The 21,464-nt window shown below is 38.9% G+C and overlaps 3 protein-coding genes and 1 long non-coding RNA gene across 23 annotated transcripts in view; 3 read left to right on the plus strand and 1 right to left on the minus strand.

Annotated features, from left to right (window-relative positions):
* als2b (alsin Rho guanine nucleotide exchange factor ALS2 b) overlaps positions 1–3,170 on the plus strand; it is a 17,562-nt gene extending 14,392 nt beyond the window's left edge. For all 6 annotated transcript variants that reach the window (XM_029142789.3, XM_029142793.3, XM_029142796.3 and 3 more), the window contains 6 exons: positions 1–83; positions 174–231; positions 529–590; positions 757–906; positions 2,488–2,584; positions 2,792–3,170. In XM_029142789.3, coding sequence (XP_028998622.1) covers positions 1–83; positions 174–231; positions 529–590; positions 757–906; positions 2,488–2,584; positions 2,792–2,830 — 489 coding nt within the window. In that variant the 3' untranslated portion in view covers positions 2,831–3,170. The remainder of the gene's footprint in view (positions 84–173; positions 232–528; positions 591–756; positions 907–2,487; positions 2,585–2,791) is intronic.
* Positions 3,171–3,928: 758 nt separating this feature from the next.
* LOC129603798 (uncharacterized) lies at positions 3,929–16,824 on the minus strand. Its single transcript, XR_008694020.1, has 2 exons — positions 16,775–16,824; positions 3,929–5,547 (listed from the first exon to the last, which is right to left on the minus strand). It is a non-coding gene; the product is annotated as an uncharacterized LOC129603798 (long non-coding RNA).
* LOC114851175 (MAGUK p55 subfamily member 4-like) lies at positions 6,445–17,046 on the plus strand. Of its 14 annotated transcripts, XM_041069832.2 has the most exons (23): positions 6,459–7,530; positions 7,617–7,680; positions 8,333–8,449; positions 8,526–8,647; positions 8,789–8,866; positions 9,055–9,138; positions 9,369–9,500; positions 12,154–12,235; positions 12,576–12,661; positions 12,925–12,999; positions 13,085–13,281; positions 13,534–13,592; positions 13,700–13,717; positions 13,831–13,872; positions 13,962–13,982; positions 14,120–14,134; positions 14,362–14,403; positions 14,653–14,826; positions 14,910–14,990; positions 15,122–15,215; positions 15,361–15,469; positions 15,625–15,759; positions 15,938–17,046. In XM_041069832.2, the coding sequence occupies exons 3-23, from the start codon at positions 8,389–8,391 to the stop codon at positions 16,127–16,129; spliced, it is 1,899 nt and encodes a 632-aa protein (XP_040925766.1). In that variant the 5' UTR covers positions 6,459–7,530; positions 7,617–7,680; positions 8,333–8,388; the 3' UTR covers positions 16,130–17,046. The 14 variants fall into 14 exon arrangements, 13 of the variants coding, with proteins under 13 accessions (XP_040925766.1, XP_040925765.1, XP_055362888.1 ...); XM_041069831.2 differs by having other exon boundaries at positions 6,459–7,680; XM_055506913.1 differs by lacking the exon at positions 7,617–7,680 and having other exon boundaries at positions 6,459–7,578.
* On the plus strand, positions 16,904–21,354 carry LOC114851178 (transmembrane protein 237B-like). 2 transcript variants are annotated; one of them, XM_029142823.3, is made up of 14 exons: positions 16,904–17,046; positions 17,335–17,370; positions 18,487–18,518; positions 18,621–18,634; positions 18,890–18,961; positions 19,129–19,260; positions 19,481–19,574; positions 19,661–19,815; positions 19,926–20,058; positions 20,145–20,336; positions 20,412–20,485; positions 20,605–20,692; positions 20,905–21,026; positions 21,136–21,354. In XM_029142823.3, the coding sequence occupies exons 1-14, from the start codon at positions 17,026–17,028 to the stop codon at positions 21,198–21,200; spliced, it is 1,230 nt and encodes a 409-aa protein (XP_028998656.1). In that variant the 5' UTR covers positions 16,904–17,025; the 3' UTR covers positions 21,201–21,354. The 2 variants fall into 2 exon arrangements, with proteins under 2 accessions (XP_028998656.1, XP_055362898.1); XM_055506923.1 differs by lacking the exons at positions 16,904–17,046; positions 17,335–17,370 and adding an exon at positions 17,982–18,079.
* The last annotated feature ends 110 nt before the right edge of the window (positions 21,355–21,464 follow it).

Raw genomic sequence — 21,464 nt, forward strand, 5'->3', positions numbered from 1 at the left:
GAAGATGACATCTACTGGGAGTGTGTCCTTCGCCTCAACAAGCAGCCAGACCTTGCCCTTCTCACCTTCCTGGGTGTCCACCAGTATGTAATACAGCATATATTGTAGTACAGCCTTAACTCTCTTGGCTCTTTTCATAATATATATATATTATTTTATATTTTTTTACATAGGAAATTTTGGCCCATTTCAATTCCTGCAACATTGCCTGTACTGGGGGAGACGCAGCAGGTATGCATGTTTTGACACATTTGCAACTTAACTCTTATATATGTTTTACAGTATCTATCTACAAGAGACAGAAATTCCAGTATAGAACATGTAAAAGAACATGTAAATGAACATATAAACCAAAATACTACACTTTACTACACTACATTTTATGCTTTATCTGTCAATGTATATGATACATATTCAAAAACAGTCTGCTCTATTCATTGTTTTTATGTCACCATCACATTAGTATAAGTGTAATATAAATAATTGTGTAAACTGTATTTTAAATAGTTTGTTTTGTGTTTTCCTAAGGTTCTCTCCAGTGCCAAGGATGCCTGCTTCACCTCTGCAGTAGAGACACTACAGCAGATCAGGTAAAATATATAAAATATTTGAGATTTCTACATATACACACATAGTCAAAATTGTTGGTACTCCTCTATTAATGAAAGAAAATACCCCACAATGCTCATAGAAATAACTTACAGCTGGCAAATGTAATAAGAAAGGAAGATGTTGTTGTTCCTTGTCTGTTTGCAGCACAACATTCACCCCGTCAGACAAGCTGCAGGTGATCCAGCTCACTTTTGAAGAGATCACAAAGGAGGTTCAGTCACTGCTTAAGCAGGATTTCCTGTGGTCGATGGATGACCTCTTTCCTGTATTTCTCTACGTCGTGCTGCGAGCTCGGTCAGCCCCAAACCAAAACAACACAACTATATACATACACCTTATTATTCAGTCAGGTCCATAAATATTGGAACAGCATCACAATTCCAACATTTTTAGCTCTATACACCACCACAATGGATACGAAATGAAGCGAACAAGATGTGGTTCAACTGCAGACTGTCAGCTTTAATTTCAGGGTATTTACATCCAAATCAGGTAACCGGGGTAGGAATTACGATAGTTTGCATATGTGCCACCCACTTGTTAAGGAACCAAAAGTAATTGGACAGAATAAAAATCATAAATCAAACTTTCATTTTTTTTTTAAATACTTAGTTGCAAATCCTTTGCAGTCAATTACAGTCTGAAGTCAAGAATGCATAAACATCACCAGACGCTGGGTTTCATCCCTGGTGATGCTCTTCAGTTTTGTCTTCAGCAAGTGAAACGCATGCTCAATTGGATTCAGGTCAGGTGATTGACTTGGCCATTGCATAACATTCCACTTCTTTCAATAAAAAAAACTCTTTGGTTGCTGTTGCAGTATGCTTTGGGTGATTGTCCATCTGCACTGTCAAGCTGGGATGTTGTTCCAGAACTGCGAAGACTGTTTTAGATGTCGTTTGGCAAACTCTAATCTGGCCTTCCTGTTTTTGAGGCTTACTAATGGTTTACATCTTGTGGTGAACCCTCTGTATTGACTCTGGTAAAATCTTCTCTTGATTGTTGACTTTGACACACATACACCTACCTCCTGGAGAGTGTTTTTGATCTGACCAACTGTTGTGAAGGGTGTTTTCTTCACCAGGGACAGAATTCTTCGGTCATTCACCACAGTTGTTTTCAGTGGTCAGTTGAAGCACATCTTGTCCGTTGAATTTCAAATCCATTGTGGTGGTGTATAGAGCCAAAAATGTTGGTCGTTGTCCCAATATTTATGGACCTGAAGAGTAGTTACAAAAAATGACTGCTGCTGTAACTGCAATTAATAAAGTTATAGATATGATTAAGTTCATACACACATTACAGTATTAACTATAGAGCACACCCAAATTTAAGCTGCACCCATTAATTTTTAATAAATTAGATTTTTCCATTTAGGCCACACCTGTCTATAAATCGCAGATGTCCACATTGTAACGTGAGATATTTACACAGAAAGATAGTAACTTTTAATAATAAAAAATATATAATAATAATAATAAAACGAAAAGAGTTGTACGGTAACACCAGTAGCAATAGCCCACTGAAGATTCTTACAGGTACCACGTGACATGGCTAAGGGGGGAATACAAAACGCAAGCCTCAACAGCCTTGAGTGTGTAAACACATCGGCCGTGTTTGGCGGCATTAAGTTTGTAGGCCAGTAAAAAATCACAAATTAGCTGCATCGCTGTTTAAGAAGCATGTTTAAAGCACGTGAAAAAAGTAGCGGCTCGAAATCCGGAAAATACGCTAATGATTTTGTACTGCATGTAGTTTTACAGTACAAGTGATTGTCATTAAACAATTAATTTTAAGTATATAAGTATATGTTTAACAGGTTGTCAAGTCCAAAACAGCTTAATAATTCAGTAATTGTAACTTGTACTTGTAAAGAATCAGGAACCTGGGCTCTGAGGTCAGTTTGATCGAAGACCTGATGGATCCCTGTGTTCAGCATGGAGAGCACGGAATCATGTTCACTACACTCAAGGTAACACATCGTGGATATTTAAATACTGTAACACATAATCCAGAACACTCTAAAGTCTGCTGCACTAGTCATACATATGCAGCTGTTGTAACACAAGCTAGAAAAATAAATTTATGCAAATGAGGAGGCATTTTCTCTTCTGTTCTTTTGACCTCACAGTTGTGGATTTTCTATCACTCATACATGTTTTGTGTCTTTTCCTTGCAGGCCTGTTATTATCAGATTCAGCATGAGAAGATCACTTAAATTGATTCTGTGTCTTTGGCAATCTGCATGCTGCTGGCCGACCTCCCCCCTCTCAGACACTGCCAGTGGTGGGATTGGTAAGGCCTGAGGATGTTAAATAGGTGGAGTCATGAATGTGAAGATTACTGACATCTCCAGCTGCTGTTGTTACGGAGCTGTTCTTCCTGACACACCAACACTCCCTAACAGACTTTTATCCTCAGATCAAGAAGGTACATGTAAATATTTTACTGCCAGAGATGAGCCACTTCATACCGTCCAGTGTAAACCTGTGAAACAGATCTGACTGACTTCTGTCTGAAATACTGATATGATGTGTGACTAAGAAACCCAAACTGACATTTTTACCTGAAAATGTCAGTTTTACCTGAAATGGACAAAGATACTGATGTGCCTGGTTTGTTTCTATATTGTGACACACTTGAGCTTGCTTTCCTCCTACAGAAGAAGCAACAATTCAGCATTGGTGGGACATGATCACAGAAACATGAGACTTGTTTCATTCCTCCATCAAGAAAATTATTTTGAAACACAACATGACTGTGAAGTTGACAGAACATTTTATTTTGTGTCTTTTATCGCCTGTGACAGCTATGTTTACAGCTGAATCTTTTCTGTTTCTCAGGGATGCAGCTGCTGTGCAGGAATAGTATAAAAGTAAAAGAGATGGTCCTTTGCAAAATCAACTTTCCTTAAGAATCCTTAATTCTTAATTTTGTTAAATTTTGTGAAGCAAAAAAGCTTGATTGAAAAATGCTTAAATCTCACTTTTGTATGACTTGTTAAAGGGCCATTGCTTCTATATTGCAGTGGCTAAAACCAGCCAAACCTACAGCTGTATTGCTGTATTAATATTGCCTCTCAGTTTGCCTCTGAGTTTATTCCACACAAAAATCAGGCGTTTTAATTAATTCTTTTAGAAGAGCATTTTCAAATGATCACCTGGCTGTCTTTCCCAACACACAGCTTCATCTCTGACCTTGTTGTAGAAAATCATTGGGTCTAATCTAAAGCTGTGTTATTATATATTTATACAAAGAAGTCTGTGCAGTGTGCAGGAGCCAAATGCAAAAATACTTTTCTCCCACTAAACTACAGTTGCAGAGATGGTTCGCTAAAACGCAGACTTTATTTTACTCATTTTTACTTCAAAACATACTTACTGTAACACAGACATTAACCTTCTGAGTTTCAGAAGAAATACATGTCATCTGCGATGCAAAACAAGTCTAAGAAAAAAAGTATATATTCCTCAAAGTCCACTTTGACCTGCAGGTTTTTAGTAAATAATGAATGTTAATCAGCTGCATGTGTATGTCTGCAAATACAGAAAAGTGAAGAAATAAAGCTGGAGTCATGAACAGCATCAAGAGACACAAAAGTAAAAAAAAATTGTATTGAAAATACATGTCTTATAACGTCATTTCATATTACTGTATCATTCAAAAATAATTTGGAATGAGTTAGCTGAACTGTTTTTTGGTCATGTACTCTTTGTGTATGGGGTTTGAACCAAAGTTCTATGCAGAAGCCCCTCTTGTTTACTGTGAGTGAAACCCTCAACCACAGGCACGATCTGTTACTGCTAACGTTTTTGAAACCATTTCCAGCACTGTCAGACATGTTTGAAATTTGCATCACGCCAGTTTGTAAGAGCCTAAGAAAGCATCCAAAGTGTGACCAAGCGGTGTAACCTTGGCACAGCTTTTGTTTTTTTAACAGTTTAAAAACACAACAGTCAGTGAATTAGAGAGGGCTAATGTTTGTCATGCTGCAGGATGTTTTGAAAGACAAGCAACAAAAGAATTGTGAAATGTTTAAAAATAAAAGTTGTAAAGCAAACCTGCTCCTCAATATTAACGTTTGTTCCCTTTAGAGGCCATGCAGCAGCATTGTAGGCAAAACAAGATTTCAAAGGTTTACATATATTTTGCAAGGTTTGTTTTTTTCCTGTGTGGTGTGATTCACACACACCAGAAGATTTCTTTTAATGCTTTTCATGCTAAAGACTCTTTTACTTGAATGTCTCAGTAAGGTGTCTGTAAGTTTTCATGCCAGGTAGGCCTGTAGCTCGTCCACACTGCCTGTCTCAAAGTGTGTATTTCCAATAGTGATGTGTTGTTTGCGAACGAGCCAGCTCTAAGAGCCGATGCTTTGTAGCGAACGAAATGATCCAACTCCCGCTGAGGAGAGACGAATCTTCAGCCGCCATTGGTCAGCTCTGCTGAAAACCCATAAACACAAACGGGAGACTACTTTTGTGAGCGCACCATTCGGCCAATCATGTACGAGGATTGACGTAAGGGGGCCAGACGCTCCTAAGACAGCGAGTGTTCTCATACAGGTACACAGACGGGGAGCCAGATTTAAAAGCATCGTGAAAAAAGTAAAACAAATTACCAAAACCGAAAAAGAAGCAGCATCTGTCTGTGAAGCTCCTGAAGTATGCAGATGACATGACCGTCATTGGGCTCATCCAGGATGGATCTGCATACAGACAGGAGGTGGAGCAGCTGGTCCAGTGGTGCAGTCAGAACCAGCTGGAGCTCAACACGCTCAAGACTGTGGAAATGACCGTGGACTTCAGAAAGAACCGCCTGCCCCCCCTCCCCCCACCATCCACAACAACACAGTGTCTAACATTGACTTACAGTATTCAGGTTCTTAGGGTCCACAATCTCCCAGGACCTCAATTGGTCCCCCCACTTAGACACCATCTGCAAAAAGGCCCAGAGGTATTAGTTGAACCTGCCCCCAGGACCTGACCATCTTCTACACGGCCATCAACCAGTCTGTCCTCTGCACCTTCATCACTGTGTGATGGTCCTGCGGGCGGTCCGGTCAGCAGAGAAAATCATTTGGACTGAGCTTCCATTCATTGAGCATCTGTACCAGGCCAGACTCAAAAAACGGGCAGCAAGCATCTCTGCTGACCTCACACACCCGGCACATAAGCTGTTCAAACTCCTCCCCCCTGGCAGGGGTCACAGAGCCATAGCCACCAGAACCAATAGACACAGAGCTAGCTTCTTCCCCCAGGCTGTGTATGAGCTGAACTCCATCACATAGAGAAAGAACTCGGTAAAAACATGTGGTGCAATTTTAATTAATTTTATTCTATTATTTATTTATTTTATGCAAATAATGTATATATGTAACTGTAATTGATATGTAAATAATTACTGTTCGGTGTGAGGGTATGAAAAGACGGAGATGCAATTTATTGTTTGTCTTGTACAAACCTGGCGAATAAAAACGATTCGGATTCTGATAATGTTAAGACCTAAAGGTTTGATTGAAATGTTAAACAGTCATTTAAAATAGAAAACTGCCAAAAGAGCCGAATCTTTGAAAAGAATCGGACTTCCCATCACCAATTTCCATCCCCCTGGCGGAAAACGCTGTTTTAGGAGTCTGTCACGCGTGAAGTTGATCGCCACGCCTCTTTGCGGAAGCATCGATGACGTCATATGGGGGGTCACAGATAAGATATTAAGAAGTTAGAACTGAAGTCACCGCTGCTGCAAGCTTCTCTTCTCGCTTTTGTTACTAGGATAACCTTTTAAAAACCCTAAACCTAACGCTGCGCATCTGAGTAAAACGAAAATAACGAAATAATCTGTAACTGCAATTAGCATGCACATTTCTATTTGTCAGGTTATACCACTGAAAAGTTTGTATGAATATTGAATATTTTTACACTGTCGAGGACACCCAGCAGGAGCAGCTTCACATCTGGGCTGTGAGCCTGACAATTTGTTTTTAAGTTTGTATTTTTGAGAAGAGGAAAAGGAAATTTTTAAACTTCATGAGTTTGACAATTTTTATTGTAATCACAATTAAAAAAAACAACCTATGACACATCAAAATGCAGCATTTTTATAGTTCTGTTTTTTTTTTTATAAAATCCTGTCCATCGTGTCAGAGGTGAAGGGCGTTTTCTGAGCCATGAATGTTTTGCCACTGGTGGTGGTGAGAATTAAGACCTAAGCACAACCGCTGTGTTCAGGCACAAGAAAATCTCAGTGTTTTGGGTACAGTGAGGCATTTGAGGAACAGAAAAAGGAAAGGGGATTCTAATTTGCTGAATTAGAATTAGATTGCCAATCTGGAAAATACGCTGATTCCTAACTGATCTGTGTTTTTGAGTAAAGACGCCTAAGGATTGTGTCTACGAGCCGCTAACTCCAGCTGTTGAGGCAGATCTTTCTAATTCCTTCAGCACAGCTTTTTCATCCTTTGTGACTTCTATTTTTAACATATCTCCTCCGAGAACTGAAATCATAATCAGTAAAGCAATTTTCCACGCCCAACTTTTGTTTTTACCATGCCTCCTGTTCTCATCAATTTGCTGCCTCCTCTCCCCATGGAACCTTCAACTGTATGTGCAACTAAAAGCTGAAAGAGTTAAGAAGATTTGGCAGCTGCACAACAACCAGCCAGCCGGTGAGGGAGGACCTGGTTTCCGGTGGCCAGAAGCAGGCAGCTCACTTGCTCAGGATTAAGTGGGATCGGGAGAGATTACAGCCCTCTCTCTCTCTCTGTCTTTCCCCCTCGTTCCCCATACAGCTTGGTATAAAGCAAAGTGCAAGTCTCTGGGAAATCTTTTTCAGTCTCTTTTTTCATATTATGTTGGTGCTAGAATTTGCAAGAGCCGGGTGACAAAGACTTGTGCCATCGCTAAGGATCGTGGCGTGGAGGTAACTTGCATCATGATTTTTTGAAAACAGAGAAGGGGCACGAGGAAGGTCAGAAGGATCATCCTTTCTCTTGTCTTTAATTACAGAACAGCCAGATGGATTCTTATCTCCTGTGGAGCAGTTCTTGCCTGATTTCTTAGAAACAGTCAAGTAATAGATTTTTTTTACCTTGAGAATCAGTAAATCTTTTGTAGATAACTATAAACTTTTGCCTAAATTAGTTCAAGCAAAACAAAGTATATATAATAGATGTTTTTGCTGTCATGTGAATATAGTTTTTCTGTGTTACTTATTCGTATGAGCTGCATTCAATTGTGTCATTAACCCTTGACCTCCTTCACGCTAACCATAGCCTGATCTCAGCAAGCTCACATATTGATGGATTACTGACAGAACGAAGTGTCTCAGGATCAGCCTGTCTTTTGATTCCTTGTGGATTTCTTACTGAATTTGTAACATGGAAGCGCAATAACGCCTAATTCTGGCTCTACTGTATATTCTGAGATTGGGTCTGTGTTCCTGATCAGAAAGACAAGTTGAGAGCAGGGATTACAATGTGTCTTGACTGGGCAAAATGATGACCTCAGCCCAACTACAATCGCAAATAGAACTTTAGGTGGGAGAGATCACAGCTGTTACACAATCCAGGATTTAGATGCAATCATTACACAGGTTTCTGCACAGAAGTTAGTAAATTCAGCTTTTTTATCACAATGCCATGACAAATTCTAATCTAACAGAATCCTCTACATTAAAGGTATCAATCAAGCTCTAGTCCACTGACATGCCATTTCTTCTCCAGTTTTGTCTTTCTTTGCCCAGAGCTAATTGGAGTAAAGGTTTGAGGGTTCAGTGACCATGAAGGGAGCGATGATGGAGGCTCAGGTATTAAACCCTGATTGTGAACTAGGAGAACAGTGTAAGTTTATCATTTTATGTCATTATTATTCAACTTCAACTGTACACACAATCTTACTATCCAGCTGTGTGTTTAGGCTTGCACCAGATCCTGACAGATGTGATCGAGGAGGTAAAGCAGTCAATAAACCAGGACACTGTTGGCGCCGAGTTTCTTAATAGTCTGCTGAACGCACCCTGGCTGCAGTCGCTTCTTAAGGTTCCCTCACTGTAAAATGTGTTGTAATTAATTTCTCACTCAGTGAAGCCACCACAGAGTGTGGGAGGCTGTTTTTTTCATTTAAGTCACTTACAGTAACAACTATAATTGTATTTGTATTTATTTGATGATTGTTTTCAGGTTTACGAATGTCTTCAGAGGTACCTGAGAGATTCTCCAACACCAACTCTAGGTTGCGCTTCAGGTCTTTCATTTCAGGTTACAATTTCCCATACTTCCTTGTACAGTATGTACCTGTAATTGTGAGAGCGATCAGTGTGCAAAGATAATTTCCCTCTGGGATGAATAAAGTTTTTTGAATCTTGAATCTTGAACTATTCTTTGATCATCCTGACATCTTTATTTTAAAAGTAGACCTAATTTGTTTTTGTATTTTCTATGTGCAGCTGCTCTTTGACATCAGATCATTACCAGGCTGCTCAGAAGAGGCCAACGAGCTCTACAGCCTCCTGCAGCAGCCACATATGCAAGTATGAAGTACTTTAGAAGTTTAAGGCTTTTTAAGGAATAAAAACCATTAAGAATCAAACAATATAGCACTGAAATGAATTGTACTGTGTGATACTTATTATGTATTGTACTGTCTAGGTATATATATATAGTTATTTTTTAACTTGTATTTACAATTTACCTGCTTGTTATGAATAATCTGACTTAGATTTAATCAAAACTTATTTGATTACACATATCTGTTTTGTAGACTCTCCTCTCAGCTCATGATGTTGTGGCCCAGAAGGACTATGATCCCGCGCTGCCTCCAATGCCCGAAGACTTGCCAGATGATGAGGAGGCCACGCGGATCGTATGCCTGGTCAAAAATAAACAGCCCCTGGTGAGCTACAGTGCACAGCTGATTCCATTTCCATTTCCATTACTTTTTGACTAGAATGTTGTTTAATACCAAAAATACAGATGACAGTTGTTTTGCAGTACATTACATTTCACATTACGAGGTCGTGTTTGGATGTGTGCATTTAATTTTTTAATCCCTCATTAAAATGATCAGTTTATTGATATTAGGAATACCAATCAGACTTGTACTGCAGTTGTAAAGCGTTCAAATTTTTCTAAAATGGCTGATGTGTTATCTTTACATACAGATTGTCCCCAGTAACAGGGTCAATGTCTGTTTGGTTCAGTGTAAACTGCAATTTTGTATAATTTGTATTTAAAATCAAAATTATATACTATATTATATAATGTATGGTGTGAGATAACATGAGGCATAAAATAGTTTTTAATGTTTATTAATCTTTTAGTATTTAGGCTTTTTTCCCTCTAAATATAATCAAATAGCTGACTGCATCCAACAGAAGCCAGATGTTTGATTTTTATAATCTCTCATTTCTGTAATTGTCTGTTTAGCAGAAGCTAATGAAAAATAATGTATTCTAGATTTAATCAACAAACATCATGTGCTTTTCCAGTGGAAGCTTTGAACATCTTCTTCTTCTTCACTTCTTCTTTTGAGTGACTCTGTTGTCTCACAGCTTTGCGACTACCACAGAGTTGATGCTTCCCCTCCGTATGTGAAAAGCTGCAGAGGAGGAATCCACAGTCACTGGGACACCCTAAGGTGTATGACCCAGCATAGTGGTGCGTTCAGGGTTCAGAGCCCCACTATGAGATGCCCAGATGTGAGGACCTCATCATGGTGTGGTGTCCGTAGAGGCAGCTTCCCTTTTTCTGAGCCTCTTTGTCACCAGCCAGCAGCTCGCCCATGCCCTCCACCCCATTTTCATCCCATGAGTAACTGTCATAGGTGCTGTAACAAGCCAGTGAGGCAGTGTAGAGTTTGTCTGCTCTGGAAGCAAACGCCTTCAGTCAGCAGCTCTATTCTCATTGGTAAGAAAACATGTGGAGCTCGTTTACTGATAGTGATCAATTTTCTAAGCATTTCTATGAATTCCTAGGTGTCCACAAATATTATAAACAGATAAATGAATGTGTTAACCTGGGTTTATTCTAGCAGTGATCATGATTCCAAATTAGTTGTCTTTTGACTATTAAATCAAAAGAAATAAACAGGTTATGTAAATGCTGCAAAGAGGCAAAAGCATTCATGTTTAGAACTGGTCTGAAATCTGTTCTTCGTAAGCGTAATATTCATTGTTGTAAACATTGTGCACCAGCTATCATTTCACTTGTGTTTGGTCGGGTTAAGTTCATTTAGTGTTAATTTGGATTTCACAAGCTTTTTAAAATACTCCAGCTGTTTACAAAGAAAGCATTACAAAGCTTTCAGGTTATGAGGTCTAGTCAGTTTTCCATCATTTTATCCATCATTTACCACAGCTCCTTAGGATTTTTATAGATTGACTATGTTTGTTTTATCATTGGAGATGATGTCACTGACGAACTAGAAAGTGGGACCGATAATGATGGGGAAGAGACTGCCAGCGCGCCATCCAAGTATTGGCCCACGTCGCCCTCATGCTTCACTGTGCCCTACTGCACTAATGCAGATGACTACCTCCAGCCAGGCCTGCCTCCCCGGCTCCGGAGCCAGAGCCCTCACATCCTCACAGCTCCTCCCAGCCCCATGCATCCCCGCCGTGCAGAGGACACGCCCCCTGTTGAACTCATGAAGCAGGAGTCTCTGGATGAACTGAGAATGACCGTGCACCTGGCTGCCTGTTCTATGAAGAACAGCACCAAAGACATCAAGCTGCTCGGGGAGAAGATGGCGACTGCAACCGAGCGCATGACAGAGACGGTGCAAGACAACTCGCATTCTTTGATTCTCCTCACCCAGGTTGTGGACCAGCTGCAGACGCTTCTTACTGCCAGCACGTCTGAGACCAGCACCCAAACACCTTTGGTTGCCAAGCGAGACAGCACACCCAAAAGAAGCCCCGACATTGGGGGGCAGCACCCACCTCTGACACACCAGTCCAGAAGTTACTTTCCCTCACTGCTGTCCTTCACCTCCTCCTCCAGCTCCCTTGGCAGCTCCATGGATGTTCCCTCTACTTCCCAGAGGACAGGCTGTCTTTCTGTATCATGTCCTGGATCACCACTAGAGACACTGGAAAACAGCGGGGCTTCTTCACCGCACAAAAAACACACTAATCTTCAATCATCCGAGCATCCTCTGACTAACGGCCTGTCAAATCAGCCCAAGGAAACTGTGGCTGTGAAAGGAGCCCGCAAAAACCAGAGGAAGAAGAGGAGGAAGAAGGCCACTTGAAGACAAAATACATAGAGTGTCCAAAGAGTGGACTTCTCGTGTCCTATGAAGCGGTAGTTTATATATGATTAGCTTGTTTTTGTAGTAGTTTTCATTCATTCCTCCTCCTGTTTGTGTTATTAATCACTCACTTCACACCAAACAGCTGCCACCTGGATCTTTCATTTCATCAGTATTTTTGTTTGGAGCTCACCTGTCGGTCCAGTGTTTCATCACTTTCCATTGTGTACATCCTAGTTGTGTGCTCTCCTTCACATTAGGTTTATTTATTCTGTGTTTCTTCTTTATCTTCTAGGGAGCGACTATAAAGAGAAATGAGGTCACAGGAGAGATATTTGTTGCTCGAGTTATTCATGGAGGGCTGGCTGACCGGAGTGGTACTTCTTGATTTTCTATATTTAGCATCAGTGCTAATGTTTAGATAATAACTGAGGGAACATTTAACATAAAAAGTGTACATTACAGTTAAGCTAACTGTTTTCATTTAACAAATAAACCTACAAATCCAAACAATTGTTTGGCACTTTTGACAAAAAATCATTTAGGTGAACTTGACTGTAAGTTCACTTTAGCATCTTAGCAATTTTGAGAGTGACCGCTCTCCTACAGCAGCCAATCACACAAGTTGACATCTAAAAGCCGGTGATCTAGGATGTCTTGAACGTCCTAAAGAACATATAAAGAAAGAATAATCTAACTAAAGTGCTGTCTTTGCAGGTCTACTTCATGCAGGAGATCGGATCTTAGAGGTGAACGGTTTTGCTGTGGATGGGATGGAGCCTAAGGAAGTTATCCAAGTAGTGGTCAGTTTTCATTGTTTATTTTGTTGTTTCAGTTTTGGTTAATGTTGGTTACTCTCTTAGTTTTTTGTTTGCCTTGGTAAAGTAAGGGTCTGTGTTTAAATACAAGTGCAGCATGTGAAATGTTGGGCTCCGCCACAAAAAGTATAATGTCTTACAGAAGTGAGTAAACCCCACCTTTTTGGAGATATGTTGTTAATAAACGCAAATTCAAATCTATAATAGCACAACTTATTGTACTGATCAATGTTGTTTTTTACAACCAGCAATCAAGATCACAAGGCACCATTATGTTCAAAGTTGTTCCCATCACAACACGGCCGGTCAACAACCAGACGATGGTAGTGCATCTTTACTGTTTTTACACAGTCTATCACATAAGGTCACCTACAACACATCTCCATTGGCCATAACGTCCTGTTTCAGCTCTATGTACGAGCCATGGCCGACTACAGCCCTCAGCAGGACCCCTCCATCCCCTGTGCTGATGCTGGTGTGAGCTTCAGAAAAGGAGACATCCTGGAGATTGTGGATCAGACGGACGCTCTGTGGTGGCAGGCCAAGAAGCTGCCCAGCACCATGGATTGTGCTGGTCTCATCCCCTCCATTGACCTTCTCAAACGGTCAGGAGAATTTGCTTTGGCTACCAGTCAAACACGTTTTTACTTTTCTGGGACCATTATTAGGACCACATGTCTTAAAGACTCCTTCTACTGTAGATTCAGGCAGATTCTGTTTTCTGAATGATCTAATACTAATTCTACTTCTAGTCTACTCTGGCTTGACGTTGCTCCAATGCCTGTACGCATGTAAGACTATAGACTATAAACGTTACATTGGTTAAAAGTTTGTTTTGTGTGCGTGTGTTGCAACAGGAAGCAGAGGGAGTTATGGTGGTCTCAGCCTTATCAGCCACACATCTGCATGCAGACCTGTGAGTTTCCTCATTTTCATTTAACTAATCACACACAGAAATTGTATGGAAATGTATCTTTGTGAGCTTTTAAGTATTTATTATGTTTTACCTCATGCTTACTAAAGTGAGTATTGTTGAAGAAGGTAAGGAGCTATTTGGTGTTTTAGTCATAAGCACATACTGTATGTTCAGTAGCTTCACCTTTCACATACTCTTATACAGTAGTTAAAGCCTTTTCCCCATTTTCCACTCATAGAGGAAGACTTGATGGCCATCGATGACAAATGTGTTGAAGCAGGTAAGGCTCTGCCTGTTATGGTTTGCTTTCTTAATGTTTGGCATGTTAGTCTTTTCTGTAGGAATACATTTTCAATCTTGTCCCAACAGATGAGGAGGCATTTGAATCTGGTAGGTAAGTCCTTAATTTGTTCAGGTTTTATTGTGCTTTGCTTACAAATGCAAATTGTACTTTTATCTTCCTTTTGTGAAGCTTTTGTTATCATTTGGTTGTTACTTGTTTTTGCTATCTGATGGGGAAATGTCAGAGGAGCTGAGAGAAGGTGAGATATACAGGAACATTTTCTGTTGTTCTGTTGAAAGACAACATAAACAAGCCCTTTAAATTTTTGACTAACTAGAAACGGTACTTCCTTGAGAAATTACGTAGAACAGCTGGTTTGTTAAATTCTGTGTGTGTGTTTGTGTGTCTGTGTGCGTGCGTGCATGTGTGTGTGTTGTGCTGCTTGAGTTCATATTTTCACCTCTGCTTCATGTTACACAATATCAGAGGATGACAATTTCACCACTAATGAGGAAGGAATCTACATAGGTAATTATGTGTATTTAATATAAATATATTAGTACAATACATTTCTCAGTTACAAACATATATCACCATAGAATTTTATTTTAGTATATACAGCCACACTTATTTTGTCTCCAAGTCCATTGTTTTTTTCCATGGCTACACATTTAAATGTAGCATTAAAAATCTCAATGATATAATAAACGAAAAGACTGCTTTCATTTAAATAGTATTTGTGTATTTGTATTTTATGTATTTTCTTGCTTTCCTCAGCAGGCTTCAGGCTCAGCATGCGCCTCTGCAGGCGCCAGTTCCACAGTAGCACCCAGGCATGCTGCCACACCCGTTGCCCCAGTAGTTGCTACAGCACCCTTAACTGCCCCTATGAGGAGGTGGTGCGTTACCAACGCCTCCCACAGGATGCCCACCGCCTCCTCGCCCTCACAGGTACACAATACACACCTTCAGTGTATATACCCAGGCATTTGATTTAGCAGTGCATGCAGCAATGCAGTGTGTTCTTTTGTCAGGTCCGTCAGGTGTTGGCGTAAATGAACTGCGGAGGCGCTTAATTGAAATGAACCCCAACATTTTTCAGGGAGCAGTACCTTGTATGTATGAATTATTACTGTATAATGCTATACATTTCCAGTTACTATAAATGAGTTTTTGATGTTAAAGACAAATGCAGAACCTTTAAAAGATGCTAAAAAATATCCTTCTTTTTGAATTATTTAACCAGTCACCACAAGGGCACCCAAAGCATACGAGAAGTCTGGACGAGAGTATTTCTTTATCAGCAGTGAAATCTTTGATAGCATGGTTTATAACAACAGGTAGGCCTGTCACCGACCTGATAATATGAAGGAATTTAATTTTAATTATAATTGCTGAATTTATTTCAGCTATTTATGCAAAATGGATTTGTTAAAAAAATCCATTAGTTACATTTGTTTGCTTAAAATGTTTGATGTCCAACAGGTTCCTGGAATACGGGGAGTACAAAGGAAACCTGTATGGGACCAGCATTGAGTCTGTGAAGGAGGTTTTAAACAGTGGAAAGATTTGTATCATTGACATTGAGCCAAATGTATGTACATCATAGAAAGAGACTACAAATGCAGTCAGTACACTAACACATTTTTGCTCTTCTGTTACCAATGGTTTAAAGTACCCTGTTCCTAATAACTTTAATGTATTTTTTTTACTTTTACATGATTGTAATAAACATATTTGTCTATTTAGGCAATTCAGGCAGTAAGGACCCACGAACTGAGACCCTACATAGTTTATGTGAAGCCACCATCTTTAGAGCGCCTCAGGGAAACTAGACAAGACTCATGTATCATCACCAACTACTACATGAACCGATCATTCAGAGTAAGATTGATTTTCATGTTTGAGCTTCAGAAGAGTGTTTTATTTCATTTTCATAAAATGATATATAGGATGTTTTAAGTACTATGGTGTATGTACCGATAGTGCATAATGTTGGCTTCTTTATCAGATTGAAGTTTGTACAAGCGATCACTTTTTGTTTCACTGTTTTCTCAAACAGGATGAAGACTTCCAGGAAATGGAAGAAGCAGCTAGGAAGATTGAGTCTCAGTACTGGCAGTTCTTCGATAATGTAATTGTCAATGATGAACTGCATGACTCCTGCATCCAGCTGCTGACAGTTGTGAGAAAAGCTCAGGATGAGCCACAATGGGTCCCTGTCAGCTGGATACGACCCATTACTGAGTCATAGGAGACGGGTGGGGTGGGTGGGGGTTCTGGTTATCTGTTACTGCATGCTTTAGGGGAATGGGGCATAAAATAAATTTAAGTATTTTGATCTGTTTGCTTGCAGTGTGCTTGTCTTGTGAGATACAAAATTGCAGTTTTTCCTCCCTTGTTTAAACACAACATAACATCTCATCCAAATCCCCAAACATTCTATTTTCTGTTTCAAATTAAGCTTTACACTCAAAACCATTTACTTTTCCTGAAAAACAAACAACACCCGTATGTCCTCAAACACAGATCTACTGTAGATTTGTCTTTCAGGCTTCTTCCATGGCATTAAGGAGGTCAGCACTGTCATATGGTTCCCTATCATACACTGTCCACCGCCTTGCCAAAAAACCTCCTCTATTAGGTGTACAGTAGGTGTAGAAAGGCAGAATATACAGGCAGAAAGGTGTTAGAAAACCGTAGGTTATTTGTAAATCAGTCACGATCCAGAGCTGCACGATTGAAGCTGATATTATCCAAAGTGAGGCTACTCTGTACACTACATTTAGAGTGCATACACTATGACACTTGCATCATTGACATGTATTTTCTATTTATACACATGCATCGTATACTTATACATATATAATCTTATATTTATACATATATAATTTCCTACCCTGCTCCCCAATCGTGCACAGGCAACGATCCAAATTCTGTTTTAATTCTGTCGTGGCGCTGAAATACTTTTATTTTGGAAGAACCGGAAACTGTTTGGCTCTCTAAAAAACATCCGGGTAATGGTTTGCGTTTCGAAAAACGTAACAATGTAATAAAAGAGTTAACGTTTAGTGCTGAAGTAGTCGTATAATCGCCTTTCAGTTAACAGAATACGAAGTGAATCAATATTAGAAGCAGCGGTTTAAAAGTATGGAGGCGAGAGAACCGAAGGTAATGTTAGTTATGACCTTTATTGATAAAGAACCTAACGTTCTAGTATTTAAAGTATGAAAAGTATTTGTTATCACATCTTAATAATCTTATTTTGACTTTCTTAGTCATTTCTTAGTTATTAATTAGTTAAGAGAAAACAGGTCTTGTGTAACGGTCATCTCATTTGCGTTAACCAACTAACGAGTTTGAGCTCTTAAAGCTAATGTCTTCGTAGTTTAATATATACTAACATAAAGTACAATTTATTTTCTAATGACGCAACAAAATATTGTCATATAATTACAGAAAATACGAGCCAGGGAGCTCCCTCCTCTTCCTCCGGTAAGTCAGTCAACCAGATGTTTTAGCCTACTTTGAGTTGGGACTTCCCACGGCTATTGCTTCAGTTGTTCTCATAATTTTTTGGTTTATTTGTTTGTTTTTATGTTTATTAATTTATTGTTTTTTTCTGCTTTGATTTAATGTAAGGTACAATGCTCAACTAAAAGTGCTTTAGTTGAGCATTGTTACTTTCACTTGTTTTATGTTTTATTTAACCCTATGCATTCTAGATAATAATTACATTCACTTACATATGTAATAGTGTACTCTATGGTAATAATTCCTTTTCCTTAGGTGAAAGATCTAAGCTTTTTCCCCACAGATTATTATAACATAAACATTATATTAATAATAAATATATTTCACTTTTACTACTTCTTCCACTGGCTATTTCTACTTCGTATTATACAGTATTACCTCGTTGCTACTATATGATTGCTCCTTTATTGTCACTTTAAATAAAACCATTAAAGCTATTGGTAGAGAAAATAAACACACAGACGCCATCGCTAACATTGAACCAGATTTCCAAGATGTGTCTCCTGGAGACAAATACAAACACAGTAGCTGCTGTCTGACCCTCGCCCCGAGTAATCCTCATTGCTGGCAGCTGCACTGACAGAGACTTAGCTGAGGATTTAACCGACAGAATGTTTAGCTTCACTCCACTATTACTTCGTCATTGAGTGAAATGGCCAAAAAGACAACAGTAAGTTTTTAATTGGCAGTCTTCTTTTTTAATCTTTACATTGTATCCTTCAAATTTAAGATTTAGATTATGTGTCTGACTAATAGCAGTTGTTTTTGTGAGAACATAAGAACAAGATTTGTGAAAGAAGATTCTCAATATGTTTTGCTTTATTCTTTAGGAGGACACATATTTGATAGAGTTTCAGCTGCTTTCAGCTTAAACTGTAAAAGATGTCCAGTAAGATTTTGTATATATTTTAGTGTTTTTTTTCCTAATTAAAAGGTTTACAAAATTGTCTAGAAAACAGTAAGTCTTTAAAAAGGCTAACCAGCAGATCATCTAGAATTACAAAAGAAGAATGTACAATAAGAAATTATAAATGCATAACATAAAATTACTTTGTCTTTATCTTTGTGTCTTTTTAGCGGGAGCAGCGAACACTTCCCACCATGCTAAGGTAGGTCAATGAGCACTTACTGTGATATAATGTTTGTTTGTACTTAAGGAAGATTCACCTTATTTGTTTCTTTTTTTTGTATGCACTCACTGACATATCAAGTCAAGACATAGCTGGTGAGTCCACAATATAAGAAGTAAAACCTAGGTTAGGTTTTACTGTGCCTCTTTTATTTCTGTTCGATGTGATTGTGTGTGTGTGTATATATATATGTTACCATTTTTATTTTTAATCTCCACTACCTATGTGGTGGATCACTATGATAGTGATCAAAAGGGGCAAAATAATTTCCCTCTGGGATTAATAAAGTTTTTTGAATCTTGAATCTTTTGAATCTTCTTTGCATTGATTGGTGTAATTCTCATGTTCAGGAGAAGTACCAGCGTCAAAGCAGAAGAAGAAAAAGGCGAAGAGAGAAACACATGAAATGGAAGATGTGGATGGTACATAAACCCAAATGCATATGAATTTCATGCGAGCATCTACGCTGTTGCAAACTTCTTCTGTTAAAACTTAGTTAGATAGGTTAGATAATCTGTATTGCTGCAAGAGAGTGTTTTATGTTTTTAAAAATCACAGAAATGTATTCCATCTGCTGTTTCTTATACAGATCAAGGGATGGAGATGGGAGGACTGGACAGTCGAAGGACATCTTTGGAGATTGGAGACCCAGTTAACTCTGAACCCACAATAGACCCACCTCCGCAGAGAAGGAAGAAAAAAAAGAAAACTTTTACTTCAGGTGACACGTCACATCATTCAGTAAAATCTGACTGCAGTAGTTCTAAACTACAGAGATGCAGCTTTTACACTGAAGTAGTTTCATCAAGATGCTGTAACATAAATCTAAACTTCAGTTATTCTGAACATTGGTAACTAAGGCTGCTCTTGTTTGTGACAAGCCCAGTAGTTTGTTATAACATTTTAACATGTGTAAAGCTCATGGTTGTGTCATGTTTCAGATATTGAAGATGACAAAACTGATTTGGTAAATGGTGACATAATGTATCAGACCAGAGAAACAGAGGAAGTGGTTCGAAAACCCAGAAAGAAAAAGTAAATCTTCGTTCTTCAGTTTTTTCACATTCACTAGTATGGATGTACACCTTTTCTCACTAATTGACATATTTCTGTGATTTCAGAAAGTCAAAGGTCATTGAACAGCTTCCTGATGAGCTGGATGTAGAAGAAGATGATATTATCTCAGACATCCCACCTGTTGTCCCTCAGCAGTCTTTGTTCTCTGCCCCTCAGGGTCAGAGTCAGCCTGTCAGGAAGGTCTTTGTAGAGAGGAATAGTGAGTAACAAAAAAGATAATTTTGTGAAAAAGTATCAAATAATTGACTCATTTGAACTTGTGTATGCTTATCTTAATTATTTAATTATTACACTTATCTTTATCTTAAGAGCATTTTCAAGCAGCAGAGCGCTCAGACTGGAGGAAAACAAGTGACCAGATGTATAACATAACAGAAATCCAGCACATGCACCCAATCTGGACCACTAGAGACATTTCTATCAGGGTACATGAAGGATTCAGGTGAAAGAATAGTATGGGTTTTTTTTCGACAAAACATGACAACTGTGTCCTGTCTTTAAACGTTTTTTCTTTTGTATGCGGTGCAGGGTGTTTGGTCTGTACTGTCATGGGTTCCTGGCAGGCTATGCTGTGTGGAACGTGGTGGTGGTATACATGTTAGCAGGGCAGCAACTCACCAGCCTGTCCAACCTCCTGGAGCAGTACCAAAATCTGGCTTATCCCTCACAGTCTTTGCTCTACCTGCTGCTCGCCATTAGCACCGTGGCTGCTTTTGACAGGTAACGACAGACAAAAACATCATAGGACATAAACATAATGCCATTTCTTGAACATTTTTGGTACTTTTTTTATAGAGTGAATCTAGCTAAAGGTTCTGTGGCTCTACGAGAGTTCATCACACTCGACCTTGTGGCTCTTGCCTCTTTCTGTGAGTCAACACCAAACAAGTCTTTCCTGACTAAGTTAAATGCAGTCCTTAAGCACACAGTAATGAAAAAATTCTGGTTTAACCTTTAATATTTATTTTGGTTCTTTTCAATACTCCAGTATATTTCTCAGCACTGGTCCTGTGCTTGAGCCAACAAATGACCAGTGATCGGATCAACCTTTATTCATCTTTTAATTCAACATTATGGTAAGAAAACAGGAAACTGTCTCACAAACACAAACTGTCTTTGAACTGTCTTTTATTCTGTTGCTATATTTTCTGCTCTATACTTTGCTTTTGTGTGAAGCAATTTCCCCACTGTGGGATGGCTTTTCTTATGTTCTTACCTTATCTTATCACATGATATTCCTGGAAAACTACTGAAAACTTCTGAAACTGAAACTTGCTTTTTCCTGTAGGTCTCCAGGGTCAGAGCATCAGATTCTACATTCATGGGTGACTGTGAACCTGGTGGTGGCTCTACTCGTGGGCCTGGCCTGGATCTTCATTGCCACCCGAGCTGACACAGATTACACAGAGGGTGTGAGAGAATAAACTGTTTTGAATGCTGCTCTATTATAACCTTCTTCGTTAATTATGTAAAATTGAAAAGGTACTATTTAATTTGATTATCTTGTCCTTTTTCTCAGGTCACCTGTTGGCCATGGAGATTGAGCCTATTAAGCCAGAGGACAAACTAGAACTAAACACCTAAACACCACAGAAGAAAACACTACATATATTCTTTGACAATACTGCATTGTTGTCATTTTGCACATATTTTGGCAGTGAACTATGACTATGTTGTTGGTGTGCTGTTTAATATTTTTTCATCCATCCATCCTTTATTAAATACAAAATTAAATACATAGTGGAAACATTACATAATAAGTAGTTTGTCAACAATTTCCGTTAAAAATAACAAAAATAAGAGTTTGGAAAATGTTATTTCGTTAAACCCGTAAAGAATCGAGTTTCT

Source organism: Betta splendens, chromosome 2, assembly GCF_900634795.4.
Source record: "Betta splendens chromosome 2, fBetSpl5.4, whole genome shotgun sequence".
NCBI classification, from domain to species: domain Eukaryota; kingdom Metazoa; phylum Chordata; class Actinopteri; order Anabantiformes; family Osphronemidae; genus Betta; species Betta splendens.